Below are 21516 nucleotides of genomic sequence, written 5' to 3'. Positions count from 1 at the left end.
TTGATCATTATGGATATAGGGAAGATAGATTGAGACAATATATGACCATTGACTCTGTGCAGTAACCAGTTACACCTTTGACTCTAATTTACATCATGAAGAACGCATTTTGACGATTTTTATCTTATTCAAAGAAATGAAAATATAATTGATAAATAAGAGCTTATGCCTGAATAATTAAAAATGTTTAGTGTATAACGTCACGATGTTCCGGCGTAAATGAAAAGTGTGAGAATACATTAGCGATCATTTTGAGTTGTCGACGTGAGATTCACTAGTTGCTTGAAAATAAAATCTTTAAATATCGGATGGATATATACTGTCACTGTATAAGGAATGTGGATTAGAGGGATATTAATCCGTCAGTCTTTCTTGAAGGCTTGTCAATTAAAGGAATACAAAGATTTGAATGTATTTCGCTCAAGAAATTACATACAGCATTGCCAGTAAATTTCACGGGATCAATGTTAAAATCTCCCATTTTATAAACCTGTTTGTGTTCAGTATGTGTTTTTTGTAAAACATTTTCAAAGACAGGGATGAAATCATTGATATTTGATTGGGGTTTCCTATATATGACACCTACAATAAAATTCTTATGTCTCGGCAAATTGCTTTCAATAAACAGTGATTCATAGTTGTATGATGGGTATAATATAAATATATCATTGTGTATTTCATATTCAAAATTGTCAGCGACCAATAGACCAATACCTCTACTCTTTTCTACTTGGCGATTAAAATGTATAAATGAATGACCAGACACATTGAATAATAGTGGCGAACTATCATTAACCCACGTTTCTATACATAAGTACAGATGAAATCGGATAAAGCATTACAATGTATGTTTAAACTACGCGAATTAAAAAGTAAAATACTAAAATGATAGTTAATGTTACTGAATTCAGTCGTAAAATCCTCATCAATATAATATTGAAAGTTCAGAAACCTACTGAAATGAAACTCATATTCTTTTTCGGGTAAATAGTTTAAATCATTGATATCAGTATAAGTATCTGTAGTATTACTACCAAACATTGAATGAAGTTCGTCATTATTCAAGTCCTGAATAGGAAATGAACAATGAGAACAGAGTGGGTTATTAATGTAGCCGAATGCTCATGTTCTCTATAACGCTCATTTTACGTATTTTATTACCAGAGAAAAAAAGATGTCAGTCAGTCACTCAATAGTGTCTGAGAGTAAAGTCTAGAAAGTAAAAGGGTTTCCTTACATAATTTCAATACGAGGACACTGCTAACGTTTAAGTTTCACAAATAGGACATACGTGACATATTCATCATTTCAACATTCAACTGAAAATTGTGATATTATCTCATCATCTGATCAAAAAACTAAAAGAACCGTTTTTATAGCCCATGGTCTCAGCTATAACATACCCCAAATAGGGAGAAAACAGAGCACACATAAGATAGATAGTGCTCATAGATGAATGCCATGTAGATTCATGATGTGAACGAAATTCACCTTCCATAGACATAACACGCAAATGACGAAAATTCTGACATGTGGCCTTTAATTGAATTTTGTACTATGATGACCTCATTAAAATGAAACTTAGTGAAAAGTGATCGTGTAGAGAATTGCCTTATCTACAACATATCGACATTTCAAAGAGAATCGATGAATATTGAGAGAAATACACTACATTTTCCATAAATACAATGACGTCATAATATGCAATTTTGTATTTTTGACTTCCAAGGCCATTATGATGACGTTAAGATGTACTTAATGGCCAAATGAGATATGAAATCATACCTCCGACTCATACTCTATCTAAATATGAAAAAAAAAATTGGCAATCCCTATTCATCCCAATGGACTTTTGATAGGCATGTTTTTGCCCATATATGCAATGTATTACAAAAATCGCGCGTACGGACGGTTATCTTGAACGGACGCTCATTCCGTTTTTAATAGTGATAAAGAGCTAAACATGGTATCAAATTGTTCGGAAAAATATGAGGAATATTCTGTCAAAAGTTTTTGCGGAGGAATTATTTTTCATTCGGCCGTGACGAACGAAAACGTGCAAAAATGCGTGTTTTGCGTGATTTTTTATGAAATGCTTATAATGGCCTGAAACGTATGCAAAAAAAATTAAAGACGATTTTGAGCAATTTAAAATTTTACGCGCGCATTAACGCGCGCACCTTCGCGTACGCGCATTTTTGCGCGCATTTATTGACCTGAAATTGACCCGACACATATTGACCTTGATCATGACAAATATGAATGAGAAATGGCTTTCTCTTATGAAGATATGATCATAAGTTGATTTTCACAAAATGGCGCCTGGATGACGTCACGATGATTTTGAGTCTTTGAAAAGTCACGCAGTTCTAAGTTAGACTAAGATCTATCATCATTGAACGTTTCATGACAATGGCTTTATTCAATCTTGAGATATCCTGCGAACAAAATCGAGGAAGAATAATAAGAATAATAGGAATAGGAATAAAAATCTTGACGAAATCAATAGGTGATACGTAGACTTCGTTACGTATCACCTAACTAGACTTTAATTCGTCACTTAGACGAATTAGGTGATACGTATGATAGTGGTTTACATAGCGAATAATGCATTACACGATATATTATTTTGTAAAATGCTTCTCCCATTTATATGCTTCTCCCATTATGATCTATTCATATGTCAAGATTAAATTGTGTCTCCTTGATCATCATGGATCTAGGGAAGATAGATTGAAACAATATATGACCTTTGACCCTGTGCAGTAACCAGTTACATATTTGACTCTAATTTACATCATGAAGAACACCTTTTGACGATTTTTATCTTATTCAAAGAAATGAAAATGTAATTGATAAATGATTATCATCATTATGATAATGATGATCATGATGATCATGATCATGATCATAAGCGCGATTTTGACATTTTATTGAAAAAAAAGAGGGTTGATTTAGATAGCATATAGTCTCAGCTACAACATACTCAAAAATCAACAAAATCCAAGCCGAAATAACGGCGATATTGCTCGCAAAAGACAGGAATGTAGAATCCAGATTTGAAAAAAAAAGTCATCTCCCATAGGGATTACACGCAAAAAGTAATGGATTAAGTAAAAATAGGGTAATAATAAAGTAAAAAGGGTTATTTATGACATTATTTGCGAATCTACGTGTTTAAATAATCAAAGGAGATGGTACAGTGAAGGTCAAAAGGAAAAAAAAAGTGAAAAAAAAAGTGTTGGAGACACCCGGAATCGAACCAGGGATCTCGAGGTTGGAAGTCAAGTGCGTTACCGATATAACAAAACATCTCCCATAGCGATTAATTACACGTAAACGGGAAATGGAATTCAGAAATCCTACTTTGCAAGTGAAATATGAGCATAATCCCGGCATCTGATCGAAATATAAAAGGCACACGTGTGATAGCTTATTGTCTCAGCTACAACATATTCGAAGCTCAGCGAAAACAAAGCTAAAATATGGGAGATTTCGCTCGCAAAAGACAGGAGTGTAGAATCCAGTTTTGAGAAAAAGTCATGTCCCATAGAGAATACACGCAAAATGTGAAAAATTGACATGCCTCCTTTAATCACAAAAGTACGCCTTGATGCCTTAGTCAAAATGAAAAATTGTGGCAACTATACTTGTAGCAAATTGTCTCAGCTAGAACATATCAAAATTTAAAAGAAAATTGATCCATATTTACAGAGATACAATTAATTTTCCAAAAATATGCTGACGTCATAATATGCAAATTGAAATTTTGAGTTTGGAGGCCATTATGATGACATCATGAGTTAATTGAGGGTCAAATGAGACATGAAATCATATCTCCAACTCATAATCTATCTAAATATGAAAACATATTGGGAGTTCCCATCCATTCTGAACAGTTACAATGAATTTTGTATAGGCATGTTTTTGCCAATGTATGGTGGATAAAGATAACGCAGATCTGCGCGTGCTGTCAACTTTGACGGACGCTCATTGCGTTATTAAAAGGTGAACAAGTTATCAAAATGCTTGGAAAAATGTATCAAATATAATGACAGAAAAAATTCGGCGATTCTATATTGCAAAATGCCAGTACGCGCGAAAATGCGCGCGCATGCGCGTGTGCGTAATTTTTTTATCAAATGCTCCATATGGCCTGAAACGGATGTAAAAAAAAATTGGGATGATTTGGAGCATTTTAATTTTTTTCGCGCGCGTAAACGCGCGGACATAAGCGTACGCGCATTTTTGCGCGCATTTATTGACTTGAAATTGACCGGACGGATATTGAGTTTAATCATGATAAATATGAATGAAAAATGGCTTTCCTTTATGAAGATATGATCATAAGTTGATTTTCACAAAATGGCGCCTGGATGACGTCACGATGACCTTGACTGTCTGAAAAGTCACACAGTTCTAAGTTAGACTAAGATCTATCATCATTGAAAGTTTCATGATAATGGCTTTATTCAGTCTTGAGATATCCTGCGAACAAATTCGAGGAAGAATAATAAAAATAAATAATAATAATAATAAAGAAAAATCTTGACGAAATCAAAAGGTGATACGTTGACTTCGTTACGTATCACCTAATAAAAAAATTACAATAACATAATATCGATGACAAAAATATGACTGCATTTCTATCATAAATCCCATAATGCAATAATAACAAGAACATTTTCAATAATGTAACTCAATGAAATAATGAAATGTGAGATGAAAAAAAATCTATACATTGAATAAATACAATGATATCAGTCGTACATAAAATTGATTGCCATTTGTTTTATATACAAATGTGAAATTGTCAGCGACAAGGTGTATGATTCAATAATGGCCCATTAGACAAGCAGACTTCCTTCAAACTTTATCGCAGCTAACTTTCATTCACGAAAGCAATAAACAATAAATATTCGCATGTTGCAATCGAACGTGACTTGAATCTGAGTCAGCGGGTTTCCGTTTCGTGAATGACGTTGATTGATTGTGACGTCATTGCTCGATCTACACAGTAAAAACGCTGCTTAAAAAAGTGATGTTCACTTACAGTTGTACACTATCTTAAACAACAGTTGAACAAATTGTAAACAATGTTGCTCGAAACGAAAGTAATTTTGTTAAACATTCGCTGTTTAAAATTTAATGACTGCTTTATTTACTATACGAGAGCTTTTAGACAGTGTTGTTTACATATGACGTCATGTGTCACGTGCCAGTAAAGTGCGCGTTGGCTAAAAGATTTGTTTCAAATCATGGCCAACCAAGCTGTAGACGTGTCGTGGATGAGTGGAAACGTCGCCGGACTGTCGATCACAAGGTCCACGGTTCGAGTCCCGCCGCGGAACTAATGTCCTATGGCAGCCTAGCATAGCCGGGTAATGTTGGAGCGCCTTGAGGACCTTGCAAGGTCGATACGTGCGCTATATAAGAATCCAATATTATTATTATTATTTAACAACAGCTCCTTTTTAAACAACTTTCTTTAAACAACCCAGTTGGTGTAAACAACCCCCACTGAACAACAGCTCCTTTTTAAACAACTTTCTTTAAACAACCCAGTTGGTGTAAACAACCCCCACTGAACAACAGCTCCGTTTTAAACAACCGTCTTTAAACAACACCAGTTGTTTAAATTGTGATTTTAAACAAGTTGTTCAAAATGTTGATCAACTAAGTGTTTAAACTTTAAACAACTCGAGTTGCTTAACATTTTAAACAACTCTTAGATCAGGTCACCCGTTAATCAACAGTTGTTTAAACTTTTAAACAACATGTTCACTAAATTTTTAACTGTGTAGGTGGTGCTTTTCGTCGACCTCCCGTTCGATGCCCGGCCCGATATGCTGCTGAGTTTCCTCTCGACTACTTTCTTGACCTTGTCATTCATCACGCAGTAGAGCACGAATATGAACACTCCCTGCATGCCATTAAAACAGATAAAATAGAAGAAAAATTAAAAAAAATAGAGATGGAGATTGATTAAAGAGACATTTATCAGGGCTGCAATGTTTAGTGATTGAATTAAAAAAAAGAGTAATCTGTTCTAAAAAAAAAAAAATCAGCTTCAGTGACATTGATTAATCTTCAACACTGGTGGGCCAAGGGGACCAAGGCGACCGCCCCCGTCGAGGACCCCCCCCCCCCCCATATTAATAACCAAAGTTGAAATGTGTATAAGTTCTAACAAAACACCACCACCACCACCTTTGGTCAAATTCCCTTCGGGAGGGCCCTAAAACAAATTAGGAGTTGAAAATGGCGATTAAAAATATAGAACTACAAAAATAACAAGCACATAAATCAAGATGAAAGTTAATGGAACATTACGAAACCGTATTCGACAAGGAAAACTCAAATTTTCTCTTCATTACCAGAAGTAAACATTTTCTCGAAATCAACCTCCTTCATCCTGCATGGCGGGGAATATCCGGCTTGTGCCTTTCTCGAGTCACTGGGAAAAACTTAAGTGCACTTGTGTTTTCCCGCCCCTTCCCCAAATTCGACTAAAAGGGCACCTGCGTATTGGGATCATCTTTCATTTTATACCTTGACAGATATTTGGGGGGGGGGATTCTGCCTCCACCTTAACAAAAAAATACTAAATCACGGATCCGTCGTTAGGTATTAAAGGCATCGTTTAATAATGTTAAATCTGAGATGGAAGGCCCTACGTGTTATCAGTGTCTGTGATATGGTGTAATATTGAAGCCCTAAAAAATAAACTTTAACGTACCTGTAATGAATTGAGTACGATGAAGATGTAGGAGAAGAAGATGGTCTGAGAGTTGAAAGAAAGGATTCCAAACAGCCATGTACCACCAAGGAGGGGCAGGGTCAGAAGCATCGCTCGGAGAGCCAACCTATAACCAAAAGAAAAGGAGTAGGGTATACTGTCGATATCTATCATTTCAAATCATATATATCTAAACATGACATTCAAAACTTAGCGCCCCTCCGCGTCAACAAATATTAACTTTTTAAAAAAAATGTTCAAAAAATGAATTAAAGTCAAACCAGTCCGGTCTTTAACCTCTCTAGATAAAGGTCATCTCCCATTGGTTTTGCACATTACATTTCACAAGCCATCATTTTCTTTGTAATAGACGACGGAAAAGATTTGTTTCTATACAGGGAATGTATAAAACATATTGACAATGTTAGCTAATCATATTTAGGGTGCACGTATGAATGACAGTTTCCTTAAGGGAAAACACTACCAAAAAAATGCGTTAGATTTATCGCAACTTCAACAATTCATAACTTTCTTATTTTCAACCAAAATTTGCTCGAACTTCCACTGACATGTTTCTCTAATGTTTCTGTTACTATTCAAGCCAACTTAATATCAGGGTAGACGTCGATCTCCTTTAACAACGTGTAGCTTACCATATTCTATCTGAGTGTGCTTTCTTCATGTTGGTTTTAAGGCTCATGAAAACTCGAATGACTTGACAGAGGAGCGAGACGTTCATCTAGAAAAGACAAGAAATGAATACTCTGAAAGAATAAGCATTGACGGAAGAAAAAAAAACACCTTCCAAACCTATGCCCCATTTCACAAAACTTGTTATCAGTGACAAAGGACAGTTTTTCGTATAAGCTACTGAAATCCTTGCTTCTGATTGGTTATCAGTAGATTTGTCACTGATTTTTGTAATTTGTCATTGAAAAAAGGCTTTGTGAAACGGGTACTTGTTTTTTCTTGTCATGTTTGTCCATTTCATATTTCTTCCTTCAATTTTACCGATTGGGGCAGAGAGCATGATAATAGGCTACGCCATTAAACGACATTGATATCTCTTTCGGGGCAATCCATGCACAGGCATTGGTTGTTGTTCTTGTTCTTTCAAAACAAAATTATGTATGCTTACATTGTTGATGATTATTGTCATTTGATGTTGTGTTCCTCGAAATAAAACAAACAAATATATAAATAAAGAAATAAATGAATAAAATAAATAAACTAATGGCGTAAGGCTTCAATGTAATGAGATGACCAATCGAAAGCAACATATCAAGTCATAGCTATAGCAAGGCGCGGATCCTGGGGCAGCGGGCCTTGCCCCCCCCCCCTCCCCCAACGTCCAGCCCCCCCCCCCCCCCCCGCAAAAGAGAGAGAGAGAGTGAGAGAGAGAGAGAAGGAAAAGATGGTAAAGGGAAAGAGGAGAGAAAGGGAAAGAAAGAAGAGGAAGAAGAAAAGAAAAGGGGGAAGAAGGAGATCGGGGGCCGAAAGGGCCTCCCAAGATGTTGCCTACCCGCCCCCCGCCCCCTGCCCCCCCCCCCCCATCAAAAAAATTATAGCGAAGGAAGGAAAGGGAAAGAAAAAAGGAAAATAAAAGAGGAAGTTTTCCCACCAACAAGTTGTGGATCGGGGGGGGGGGCAAAAGGCCCTTGCCTCCCCCCCGGCTCCGCTAAAAAAAACAGAGAGAAGGGAGGAAAAGGGGAGAGCTAAAAAGGGAACAACAAAGAGGAAGAAGAAAAGAAAAGGGTGAAAAGAACTGGCGTACTGATATGGAGGGGGGGGGAGGGGGGCTTGGGGGAAATAATCGAAATTCAAAGGTGGTTTATTTCTAACTCCATAACGGTGATTTACAAATGATGCTAAAATGATATAATTTTTCGACTTTTTTCCTCACTTTTTATTTAATTATACTTTTTTTATGCGTTTGTTGGAAAATGACAGATTCCTACATTTACAGTCAGGCAAGATATATGCTTATTGAGATTCCTACATGTCAGGGTCCGTGGAACGGCTCGGATCGGAAGCCTCGAGCTCCCTCCCTATTCACCACTCAATAACTAGTTATCAGGTGGGCTGTATCTAATACAGACCACCTTATATTTTTGTTAAAATCGCCTTTATTTATTTATTTATTTATTTATCAGGTGGGCTGTATATCGTACAGACCACCTTATAATTTCGTTAGAATTGCCTTTATTATTTATTTATTTATCAGGTGGGCTGTATATCGTACTGACCACCTTATAATTTCGTTAGAATTGCCTTTAAATATTTTTCTTATTTCTAACCACTTTTTTGTGAACAAGATAACACAAAAATGGCTCGATCAAAATCCTTGAAATTTGGCACATATATGTAAAGACATATGAACAAAGCACAGAAATTTGTTCAACCTTGAACTTGACTGATGACGTCATCTAGGCGCCATTTTGTAAAATTTTACGAAAATCAACTCATGATCATATCATCATAACCAAAAGGTAATTCTCATTCATATTTATCATGATTAAGGTCAATATCCGTCCGGTTAATTTCAGCTCAAATAATGCGCGCGTGCGCGTACGTCCGCGCGTAAATGCGCGCGCAAAATTTTAAAATGCTCAAAATCGTCTCAAAATCATTTTGCATACGTTTTAGGCCATTCTAAGCATTTTATAAAAAAATCGCGCACAAGCGCGTGCGCGCGCGTTTTCGCGCTTAAAACTATTACACAACATAGAATCGCCATTTTTTTTCTTTAATAATATTCCACATATATTTACAAACAAATTGATACCATGTTTGTCTCTTTATGACTATTAATAACGGGATGATCGACCGTTTGACATAAATTTCCGTGCGCGCGAGCTCTTGTAATACATAGCATATATGGGCAAAAACAAAATCCATTGTAACTCTTTAGGATACAAGGTGATCCAATTTTTGTTTTCATATTTTGTTAGAGTATGAATCGGAGATATGATTTGACCCTCAATTAACTCATGACGTCATCATAATGGGCTCCGAACTCATAATTTCAATTTGGATATTATGACGTCAGCATATTTTGGAAAATCAATTGTATCTCTGTAAATATTGATCGATTTTCTTCATAAGTTTGATACGTTCTAGCTTGTCTACAAATGCAGTACCCACAATTTTACATTTTGACAAAGGCATCATGGCGTATATTTGCGACTAAAGGTGGCATGTCAATTTTTCACATGTTGCGTGTATTCTCTAAGGGACATGATTTTTTTCTCAAAACTGGATTCTACATTCCCGTCTTTTGCGAGCAATATCTCCGTCGTTTTATCTTCGTTTACGCTGAGCTTCGAGTATGTTGTAGCTGAGACAATTAGCTATCTCAAATGTGCACTTCATTTTGTCTCAAATTTTAGTTGAACCAGCCCACCTATACTTGTTCCAAACAAGTATTACAAATCTAGTTATTCTTTATTTTTCTTATTTCTAACCACTTTTTTGTGAGCAGGATAACTTTAAAATGGCTCAATCAAATGTCTCGAAATTAAGCACACATATGTATAGGCATTGGAACAAAACACAGACATTTTTTCAACTTTGACCTTGACTGATGATGTCATCTAGGCGCCATTTTGTAAAATTTTACGAAAATCAACTCATGATCATATCTTCATAACCAAAAGGTATTTCTCATTCATATTTATCACGATCAAGGTCAATATCCATCCGATCAATTTCAGGTCAAAGAACGCGCGCGTACGCGTACGTCCGCGCGTCAATGCGCGCGCAAAATTTTAAAGTGCTCAAAATCGTTTCAAAATCATTTCGCATACGTTTCAGACCATTCTAAGCATTTTATAAAATATCGCGCTTATGCGCATGCGCGCGCGTTTTCGCGCGTAAAACTATTACACAACAGAGAATCGCTATTTTTTCCTTTAATATTATTCCACATATTTTAAAAAACAAATTGATACCTTATTTGTCTCTTTATGACTATTAATAGCGGAATAAACTTCCGTGCGCGCGAGCTCTTGTAATAGATAGCATATATATTGGCAAAAACATGCCTATACAAAATCCATTGTAGCTCTTTAGGAAGCAAGGTGACCCCAATTTTCTTTCATATTTTAATAGAGTATGATTCGGAGATATTGTTTCATGTCTCATTTGACCCTCAATTAACTCATGACGTCATCATAATGGCCTCCAAACTCAAATTTTCAATTTGCATATTATGACGTCAGCATATTTACGGAAAATTGATGGTTTCTCTGTAGATATTAATCGATTTTCTTCCAAATTTTGATATGTTTTAGCTGAGACAATTTTCAACAAATGCAGTTACCATTATCATGCTTCATGTTGACAAAGGCATCATGGCTTATTTTTGCGATTAAAGGAGGCATGTCAATATTTCACATTTTGCGTGTATTCTCTATGGGACATGACTTTTTCTCAAAACTCGATTCTACATTCCCGTCTTTCGCGAGCAATATCTACGTCGTTTTAGCTTCATTTACGCTGAACTTCGAGTATGTTGTAGCTGAGACAAAACGCTATCTCAAATGTACCTTTTATTTTGTCTCAATTTTTTGTTGGATCAGCCCACCTATACTTGTTCCAAACAAGTATTACAAATCTAGTTTATTTTTCTTATTTCGAACCACTATTTTGTGAGCAAGATAACTTTTAAATGGTTCAATCAAATGCTTCAAAATTTGGCACACATATGTATAGGCATATAGAGAAATCAAAATAACGTTTTCAACCTTGACCTTGAAAATTGTGAGTTAATCGCATTTTAGACACCATATTATACTGTTTATAATTATGTTAGTATAGACGACTGTTAGTGCCAGATCGCCCGTCATTGCACGCATATCGTTGTGCCACGATTGCAGGTCTAGTTGTACATGTACTTGTGCTAACTGGTGTATTATTATAATCCTTTTCTTTGAGATAAATAAATTATTACAACAGCAGCAACAACAACATGTATATATATATAAATAGTTAACAACTAAATCATTAAATACCCATTAATACGAAGTTTTGTATTTTATTAAGTATGTGAACAATTGATATGTTCACATTTGTGTTTCTTAAAGGTGAAATTCAAAGAAAATCACAAATATGTCAACTAATGTATCACTAGAAACTGGTAAGCTAACAGATGGCCATCGTACAAGTTATAGGTCAACTACATATCGGGTGATTAATACAAATACAAATACAACCACCTCCATAGCCGCTGGGATATACGAGAGATTCGCCGGAAAAATAACGATGTTTTAATGACGTCACTATATAGACCAACACTGCCCAAGCAGACGACATCCCATAGAGAATGAACATAAATGCAAAGCTATTATTTCTCAAATTATAATGAGTTTAGTGTATATAAATGTAATGGCATGTTAAACCATTGAAAAGGAGATATGACCCGATTCTGATTACTAAAATCTTTTGCTTGTAAAAAAAAAGGATAGTGGTTAATTAACAATCAAAGAAACCAGACTTCGAAATTGAAAAGGCCCCGGAATGATATTAAGGACGGCATTTGTTCCCTCTTGAAACGCCGAACATACCCTGGTGTGTGCAGCTGAATATACAATGGCGTCTTATTTTGTTTACAAGCGACAGATTCCTTTATTTTTGTATCGCTGCATTTGTCATCAAAATAAAACCATGCACGGGGTTTAGAGTGAGGCAATAGATTATACATTTAGCCTGACGGTAATGAAGTAAGAGAAAGAACTCAAGAGAAGATGAAAACACAGGCACTGAAAATGTGTGAGATGTCATGGGGCATCGTCTGCTTGTGCAAGTCATGTCCATACTGTGATCTCACACATCTCAGCAGCGTTCGGAGAGCTCTTAAGGTGCTATGCCGGGGCTGTATTTAAGCGTTTTGTAATTTATAATAATCATTACTTCGAATGTTTCCAACCATTGAATTTTGATAACCTTGTCGAATCAAAGTTTCAACTTTGCAATAACGAAAATAAAGTTAGTTTTTAAAATCAATGAATATCTACTTCAAGAATATGGCATATTAAAGCTTACTTCTCAAATTATTCAACGAAGACCCTATTTCAACAAGTCCACGTTTCATTCTTGAGTAACAGAAAACACAAAAACCATTAAAATTAAAAGGAGTGTGGATAAAAAAGTTGCCAACTGTAGGCTATATATATATATATGAATGTATGTATGTATTTATATGTATACCCTACATGTTGTATTAACTGGATATCTATATACAACCCAACATGGTACATTAACCGCACATCATAAAACTGGTATATTGACCCTAACTCTAAATTTAAAAAAAGTTAAACTAATGACTAATGATTGAACCTTTTGTTTCTTATGAGGCCTGTAATTGTGCCCTGCCTGAAAATTTACATAAAGAGCAATACTTCTTTTGTACAATACAACAGGTCACGAAAATGTCCTGCTAATGGCCATGTCTACTTGAAAACACATTTTGTCAGTACAAATGTCCGTCTAATAATGCCGTAAGATGTACATATAACCCTACATGGTACATTAAGTGGACATCATACAAATCCTAACCCTAACCATAACCCTAATCCTACCCCTTCCCCTAACCCTAAAACCTAATACTAAACCTAAACCTAACCCTAACCCTAAACCTTACCCTTACCCTAACCCTGACCCTAACCCTCATGTCTACTTAATGACTCATTTTTTCACTCCCAATGTCCTTCCAATGATGCCTTTAGTAAAATTACATATATATATATAGAGAGAGATATCTAACAAAATTGGGCCTTCCATGAGAAATAAAACGTAAAAAACGTTAAGAGGACACCAAATTGTCCTCCTAATGATAATTTCTACTTAATGACTCATTTTTTCACTCAAAATGTCCCTCTAATGACACCTTTGGGGCCTCACAGTTACGAGGCCATTGCTTTGTCACTGAACCATGACTGTACGCAGCGGGGGCTAGGGTAGGGGGCAGTTTCCATAAATAAAAAAAACCATAGAAAATGCAATAAATTTTCAATAATTTATTGCATTTTACCTCGGTCCCCAACATAAAAAATATCCTGTGTGCCCATGCCTTGAGCCATAATGCATGGCGGTCCAGAGGATTTTTTTATGTTGGGGACCGGGGTAAAATGCAATAAATTAATAAAAATTTATTGCATTTTCTGTTTGTTTTTTAATTTATGGAAACTGCCCCCTACCCTAGCCCCCGCTGCGTACAGTCATGGTTCAGTGACAAAACAATGGCCTCGTAACTGTGAGGCCCCAGGATCAAAACCGTGTCGATGTGCTATAGTTGTGCCCTTTTGTGAAGCATTAATCCTCATTACTGTCATTTATGACTTAAGGGCATAGTTCCCCTAGTTGATAAGCATAGTAGCATACACATGCTTTAGCAGTCCCGCAAAACACACATTGGCAAATTATAATTCAATACAATCTGAGAATGTATACTATTATCTAGATCTATTATTTTTTAACTATTTTTAAAATAATTCCATAAATTAGGGTAAAACCAAAATATTCCACCTTTATGAGCGACAGTGAATATTTATATATCTTTGTGTGCGTGTGTGTGTGTGTGTATCGCAAACTCTGAATTGGGCCACGTTACTCAGTCCCTTTGTTCATTTGCACATATGCCCCGGTTTTGGCTGACTGGAAATATCTGTAACGTCGAGCTAGCCTTTTGTGTGACATGATTCAATGCCAGAAGGCAGAAGTCATGCATGGACACCTGCTTCGATTTCTAAAGCCGTATAGAAATGGTAAGCTAGCGCGGAGCGCTCCTCTCTCTACATTTTGTTCGAAGTCCAAACCTATCCTCGACACATGCAACAAGAGCGCAAGAAGTTATTGCACAGATAGGCTATCATATTTTACAAAATACTTTTTGTACGAGTTGATAGTTTGAGAGTATTAAGGCGAAGAGGCTACACATCGATCAGTTATGACGCGAATCACCACTTTTCAAGCTGCAGGAATTCTAGGTGAGACACAAAATATTCCGTTTCTATTTAAAAAAAAAATCATAATATAACCTAATGATTTACTACGATCATTTGTTTCGAATTTTTGTTTACCTCTTCTTATAAATACGCAGTAGTGTTTTGCACTGAGGTTATTTTCATATGCATGTATTTAATGTTCTTTTAATTTAAAATATCTTGGTCAGATGTTTTGTAAATGTCGCGTTGGAAAAGTTGATACGGCAGTGAACATGCAGAATTAATTGGCTTTATCTTCAAGATCTGATGGTCTTGGTGTACGAGGTGCTTTAACAAACAAAAAACGAGGTTTTGATCGGCAGCAACTCAAAAAGCTTCCTCAGTGAATTTTCGTAGTAAAAGCTGTAGCAGTACTTGGTGTGAATTTCACAAGAATTTATGCTACAACTACAAAGTAATGACTGTTTTTGCAAAAAGTACCCTTTTGCAAATGTTAAAAGAAAACGCGTTGCACAGCATCGATGTGTAATAAGTGTATATCTATCGCTTCTACTTTTCACGACCAATATTTCCATTGTAGTCATTTTAACTCTTATTTACTTTGTGAGTCATCACTTAGCATCACTTTAGATTGATAGTTCATTCGCAAAATGTCCAGAAAATGACCTTGAAATATATATTTCAAGTATACATGAAACAAAAATAAATAAATAAGTTTTCGATGCAAACAAAATTGCTCAATTTTTACTATTTTCAGGTTAGTTATATATCGATCATTAATAATAATGATAATATTAATAACAATAATAACAAATAATATCAATTTATATAGGGCAGCTACCATAAAAATATTCTCTAATGCGCTGTGATGAAAACGAAGCTCCTAACAGTGCTTCTTTTGCGACACACAATACAAAAAACTATTACTGCGACACGAGCAATATACTGTAGGAAACAACCGAATATTGATTTAAAAGGAAAGAGTAACTGTATTACTTGTTCAGCTATTCCTAAACACCAAACACTGGTTTGAGCGTTTGAAATACATTTAAGTTACCTCATGAAGGCTATAACATGTAAATTTGTTAAGATTGCTGTATTAGTTGCAGATGTGTTTTGGGGTATATTTCTATTAAAGTTAAGTTTATAAGTGAGACATTGATTATAAACCTTTTCTCCTTCGTATTATGTACTAAGCTCTACAAGACTACATTTTCATAATTCGAAAGATTTTTATCATAGTAGAATTAAAAAACAAACTTTGTTCACAGTGTGGTGATCATTTTAATGTGTGATGGGCGTTTCACAGTGTGGCAATTTCATACCATATAATGTGTCACACTGTGGAAGTCTACACAGTGACGATTTTCACAGTGTGGTAGGCGTTTCACAGTGTGTTGAGTGTTTTAAGTGTGGTGGGCATTTCACTGTGTGATGGGCGTTTCACAGTGTGGCAATTTCACACTGTTGTGGCTGTTTCACAGTGTGAAATGTTCACAATGTCGAATTGGGGCCTTCCCACACGGTGTTCGCGTCGTTTCACAATATGGTTCACAGTGTCGATCTACGGTTATCCACACCGTGAATCTGCGGTTATCCACATTGTGAACCACACTGTGAAACGACGCGAACACAATGTAGTAAACGCCCGAATTCAACATTGTGGAGCACACTGTGATTCACAATGTGAAACACAGTGTGATTCACAATGTGAATGTGTGTGTTCTTTCCAGCAAGGTGTATCCATTTCTTCCCAATTCTCTTTCTCTCTCTTCACTCCCACAGTGTTTATTTCATATCACCCTAATTTGTGTTCCAAAACAGATTAAAATTTCCAGAATGCCATTAAATAATATTGTAATTTCGTAAGATCTTGATTATTTTAATGTTCTAATTACTTTTCTTATTTTGTAATTGATAGTGGCAGCACTGATGTGCTTCTCAAAAGTATGTTATGTAGACAGCAAAACCACCACCGGACCTACAACAACCGCTGCAAGCAACATGACAACCACTGGACCTACCACAACCACCGCAAGCAACATGACAACCACCGCGAGCAACATGACAACCACCGCGAGCAACATGACAACCACCGCGAGCAACATGACTACCACTACGAGCAACATGACAACCACCGCGAGCAACATGACAACCACTGAACCTACCACTGCAGGTAAGCTCTGACCACGGTCAGCAACATGACTACCATGAGTGGAATGACAAGCACCCCCCCCCCCCCCCCGTCAGGTATTTGTTGACAAGCCAGTTGGTCGTCAGTTTCCATTTGCAGAAGGTCATAATTCGCTGACACCAGACTTGGTGGCAATAATAATATTTAGTTTTTATATAGCGCTTATCACAAATGTCTCTAAGCGCTTTACAAATAAACTATTACCCAGGTCATTGGATTAATCAGTGCTTGCCCGCACACACTGTGTGCACAATCTCCACTCCCTGGGGAGCATTCCAGCCAGGCGTTACTTGACGCTCAAAAACTGTTTGACCAACAATGAATGTCGCATCCTACCGGGTACACATTTAACACCTGGGCGGCAATACCATTAATGGGTGCACAAGTCTCTACACATCGAACCACAAAACTTTACCTGATATTCAAAGGAGCAATGAAGGAAATAAAACCGGGTTCAGTGCCAGCGCGTTATGGTGCTTTGACTAGTTTGCACATAAGGCCCATTATTTGCTGAAGATGTATTTAAACTTGCTCTATCTTTTCTGAATATATCATGGCGACTAGGAACCCTTTTAATACAGTTGTTTTGTTGTTGGGTAAACATATATGTTTTGATGTACTCTAGCCTCATGGTGAATCGATATTATAGACCCAAATAGTATGTCATGTGATATGAATATGATATCCATGCTATAACGCTGATAACAAAAGAGAAAAAGAAATTCATATTAACCAAAGAATTTGAAGAGAAGCAACCGAAACAAGAATAATTCTGGCAGGGTACTACTATGCCATGTATATAGTTTTTAACTGACCGTTGGGCCGTAGAGAGCCTGTTAAGAGCCCGTGAGGCGCCTTACGTGTCCCGTGTGGATTCCCGACGGTGCCCGGACGGGGCCCTCACGCTCTATTCTCAATGTAAAACGCAGCTTTGAATACAAAGGCGCGGGTGTCAGAGGACACATAGTTCAATGCGCCGCACGGTATTACACGGACACACTGCAAGTATTTAACTCTTATCCTGCCACAGGGCTAATCCCCGTTGTGCTAAGCCACAAATCCCCCAGTGCCAAGTTTGTTTCGAGAAAATCGGATTAACGCGATGGTATTATCAGTAGCGCGTGCGAAACAATAGGCACAGTACAATTGGCAAGAACAATAACTGCTATTACGAATGCTTGCAAACATGCAAGAAGCAGCGAAGCGATAGCTTGCTCGGGTGCACAAATCACTATAACGGTAGCGTGCATGCAAGCTTATGGCAGGATATGAGTTAAGTGTGGGAGGGGGGGGGCGATATAGGCAGTTCCTGTCCTACGCTGGATTCGCCAGTTACATTTTAATTATATTTTTGTAATATCAAGCATTAACAATATTCATTATCATAGTGAACAGGTCAGTTCGTAATTAACACACGGTTTAAATGACCCGACAGTTCTTTTAAACATGGAGAAGTCCCACTTTTTGTGCATTTTACAATGATCACCGCCAGTGTAATGGAGGTGCTTCATGAATATCTTTTGTTTGCCCTCTTAAAAAAGAAAATACTTTCACCTGTGTTCTATAGAATTTACCATCAGTGCATAAATGAAAAATGACTACGTAACTTTCACGAACACGTATCGAGGGTTTAACCATTTTTTTTTACAGATGACCCGTATTTTCCCATGAGCAGATTATATCTACGAAGTGGTTTATTATTGTAGCGTTTTCCATTTTGTTTTTATCTCAATATCTCACCAGCATATGTTTGTCGACCTGCACAACAAAGTGTCAGTGACACCGTGAAGCTCAGTCGTAATACCATAATCGGCCTCGGGGTCGGCATTCTGAGCTTGCTCATCTTAGTCATCGTAGTGGTGATTATGTGCTGTGGGTGTCGTTGTTGTAATTGTATAATGGGTTGTTCGAATTGTTGTCGTTAAACAAAAAAGCTACTGCAATTCAATATTGTAGTTCTGAGCAGTGGATGATCCGCAATAAACCTTTGGTTTTTGATCACCCCCTCTGCAGGTTCATCTGTTGTTTTAATGCTTTTATTATACAGATATTGACTGGCAGGGGGTGTAATATAACATTGTTTGGACCGCTGAAGGGAGTTATATTTTCTCAAGTGGTTATATTTTCTTGGTAGCCTTGGTTGGAATATATTTTTTTTGGGGGTTTGGTCCTTTTTGGGGGGCCTGAAATTTGTTTTCCCCTTTTTTTTTCTTCGAAGACTAACATAATTTTTAAGAAGAAAAAAAGTGCGAACAAAAAATTGACGAAAACCGTACTATTTTGAGATAATTCATGACAAAATAAAATCCTTAAAAAAAAAAAATTCTTATTAAAAAAAAATGTGTGTAATTGGTGACGTACATTCCTCAAGAGGGCGACATGCATTGATTACAAATATATTCATTTCACCAGCTGGTTAATATAACATTGAAAAATGACCGGCGAGGAAAATATAACAATTCACGTGACGAGCTCTGAACCAATCACATCTCGGGTATCTGTCTAAGCTATCTAATATAATTGATTGTACATTGTGTAATTATATTGTCTTGTTATGAATCTTCGGAAATAAATGAAATCGAAATTGAAAATTCTCCTTCCTATATGATCGGGCTTAGTCAGGGGTGTGCATGATGAAACACAGACCCTGCGTTAAGTCTACCATAATTCATCGTATATAAGAGAATCGTATAGCTGTACGATTAATAATGACCCTTTTCTAGTCTATAACGTTGTATGATCAAGAAACGTTGTATATACATGTAGTATGTATATACATGTATATATATATATATATATATATACAGGTATGAGTATACATGAGTAATTGTATACTTATTGTATTAGGGCGCGTTCATGCTTGATTTTGACGGCCAGAATCAGGCATCTGTTACGCGTTTAGTTTAAAACACGGTTGCGTCTTAGCTCACTTTTGTAGAATCACCGAAAAACGGCGATCACGATCGCCGATCGTAAACTCACAAAAAGATGCGTTTACAATTTGTAAACGCGTTTAAATGGGTCAACGCACTGACCTCTAGTGGGTCTACGTAGCATGCACAGTGAAGGTTTGCGAATCCAGCTGGAAGACCAATCAAGGCCACACACGGAGAATTGCCTGGGGAGCCAGAGAAGTAAGCATGAACACTACATCGTGGAACTGCGATCACGATGAGCGTTTACGATGAGCGTTTCAGATCGCTCATTCTGCCTTCAAAATTTAAGCATGAACGCAGCCTTAGTTAAAGTCTTATTTTGATCGTATTTGTACCCAGGTAATAGAGTAATCATGTACTTTTAAGAATGCTATCAGTTGCCTGATGATCGCTTGTAAGGCGTGAAACTCAGAGTAGCAATCATGTTTAATTAGTCTGCCTTATTCAATATATACATGTATATAGCGTAACGCATGTTTAAGCAACGTGTATAAGACAATCGTATAGCTGTACGATTAGTAATTAACTTTTTCTAGTTTTTAACGTCGTATGATTTATAAACGTAATATATATACAGTGCGACCCAGAAAAAATCGAAACCGAGAATTATCGATGTTTTATCGTCACTTAATCACAATTATAACTAATAAATAACACATATTTGTAAAGCATAGATCCTCTTCCTTCATTTGATGCAGCTCATATGATGCATATTTCACGCATGAGTGATTAAAATCAATATGAAGACAGGGAACCAAAAAGTCATTTGGTGGACGGTATCTGAATTTCAAAGAGAAAATAATTAAAATTGTCTGCCCTTTCATAATATCAGACACATCAAGCAAGAAAAATGAGCAAGGAATAACAAAATTCTGTTTGTAATGCTTGCGTTTCCATAATTTTATCAAACGAATTCGTTTTCAATGGCTGCCTGGAGTAACAACAAGCAGCATTGACAAAAGATTTAACTCCGTTTCGTTGACAATCAGCCATGCATGAAGTTTTTCGTTTAACCAATTTCCTTCTAACAGTTATATTTTCTAGTCACACCGACGACACCGACAACAGAACGAAGCAAAACATTACCCCCCCCCCCCGAATAACCGAGAATCGGTCGTTTTGGAGTCGGTCTTGTTGTGTGACCAGGCGCGTACGCATGGGGGGGGGGTTGAACCCCCCTTGACTTGTTTATGTGTATGTTTTGGACAACCCCCCCCCCCCCTTTGCATTTGTTTTAAATTTAAAAAAAATTATTATTAAACAAATTATGGTAATGGATGACCCAAAAAAGCTGGCCTTACCCCCCCCCCCCCCCCCCCCCAACGAATCTAAAAAAAATCAAATCTTGAGACAAAGATAACAAAAAAATGTCCTCTTACCACCCCCCCCCCCTGCTTATTTAGCGGATAGCTGTGTTGTGCGAAATTTTTAAGACCAAAACAAAAAATATCCTCTTACCCCCCCCCCCCCCCCCCCCCCCCGCTTATTCAGCGACTGGCTGAGTCCTAGCGAAATTTTCGGCGTGATTTTCAAATTACACACCTGTGTGTGACTGTAAACTAACTATTAGATGAGAAGTAGACATGTTTATACAATTTTTTTTCTTAGGTATTTTCTATTATACCTTTTTGTATTAAATGTTTGATTTTAATCACACACAGTATAATGGCAATATATTGTAACATGACTAGGAAACGATTTTCC

General features: G+C 36.7%; 2 protein-coding genes across 2 annotated transcripts in view; one reads left to right on the top strand and one right to left on the bottom strand.

The window, feature by feature from the left end:
* Positions 1-5705: 5705 nt before the first annotated feature.
* The window catches only part of LOC764122 (adhesion G-protein coupled receptor D1), a 56004-nt gene continuing 40193 nt past the window's right edge, over positions 5706-21516 (bottom strand). Inside the window, exons 19-20 of the transcript XR_004063526.1 lie at positions 6740-7478; positions 5706-5923 (exon numbers count right to left, since the gene is read on the bottom strand). The gene's annotated coding sequence lies outside the window, so the exon portion shown is untranslated. The remainder of the gene's footprint in view (positions 5924-6739; positions 7479-21516) is intronic.
* LOC115922642 (integumentary mucin C.1-like) lies at positions 14307-18965 on the top strand. Its single transcript, XM_030981909.1, has 3 exons — positions 14307-14724; positions 16604-16858; positions 18620-18965. The coding sequence occupies exons 1-3, from the start codon at positions 14685-14687 to the stop codon at positions 18799-18801; spliced, it is 477 nt and encodes a 158-aa protein (XP_030837769.1). The 5' UTR covers positions 14307-14684; the 3' UTR covers positions 18802-18965.

Source organism: Strongylocentrotus purpuratus, unplaced genomic scaffold, assembly GCF_000002235.5.
Source record: "Strongylocentrotus purpuratus isolate Spur 01 unplaced genomic scaffold, Spur_5.0 spur5_scaffold_12, whole genome shotgun sequence".
NCBI classification, from domain to species: domain Eukaryota; kingdom Metazoa; phylum Echinodermata; class Echinoidea; order Camarodonta; family Strongylocentrotidae; genus Strongylocentrotus; species Strongylocentrotus purpuratus.
Note: the sequence above shows the minus strand (reverse complement) of the source record. Positions and strands in the feature narration are given on the sequence as shown.

What these genes read in the sequence shown, in the direction of transcription:
- LOC115922642 (XM_030981909.1), top strand. Translation starts at nt 14,685, where the DNA reads ATGACGCGAATCACCACTTTTCAAGCTGCAGGAATTCTAG. An exon ending in TCAAGCTGCAGGAATTCTAG is followed by an intron (nt 14,725 to 16,603) that starts GTGAGACACAAA and finishes TGTAATTGATAG; the next exon opens with TGGCAGCACTGATGTGCTTC. An exon ending in CACTGAACCTACCACTGCAG is followed by an intron (nt 16,859 to 18,619) that starts GTAAGCTCTGAC and finishes ATATCTCACCAG; the next exon opens with CATATGTTTGTCGACCTGCA.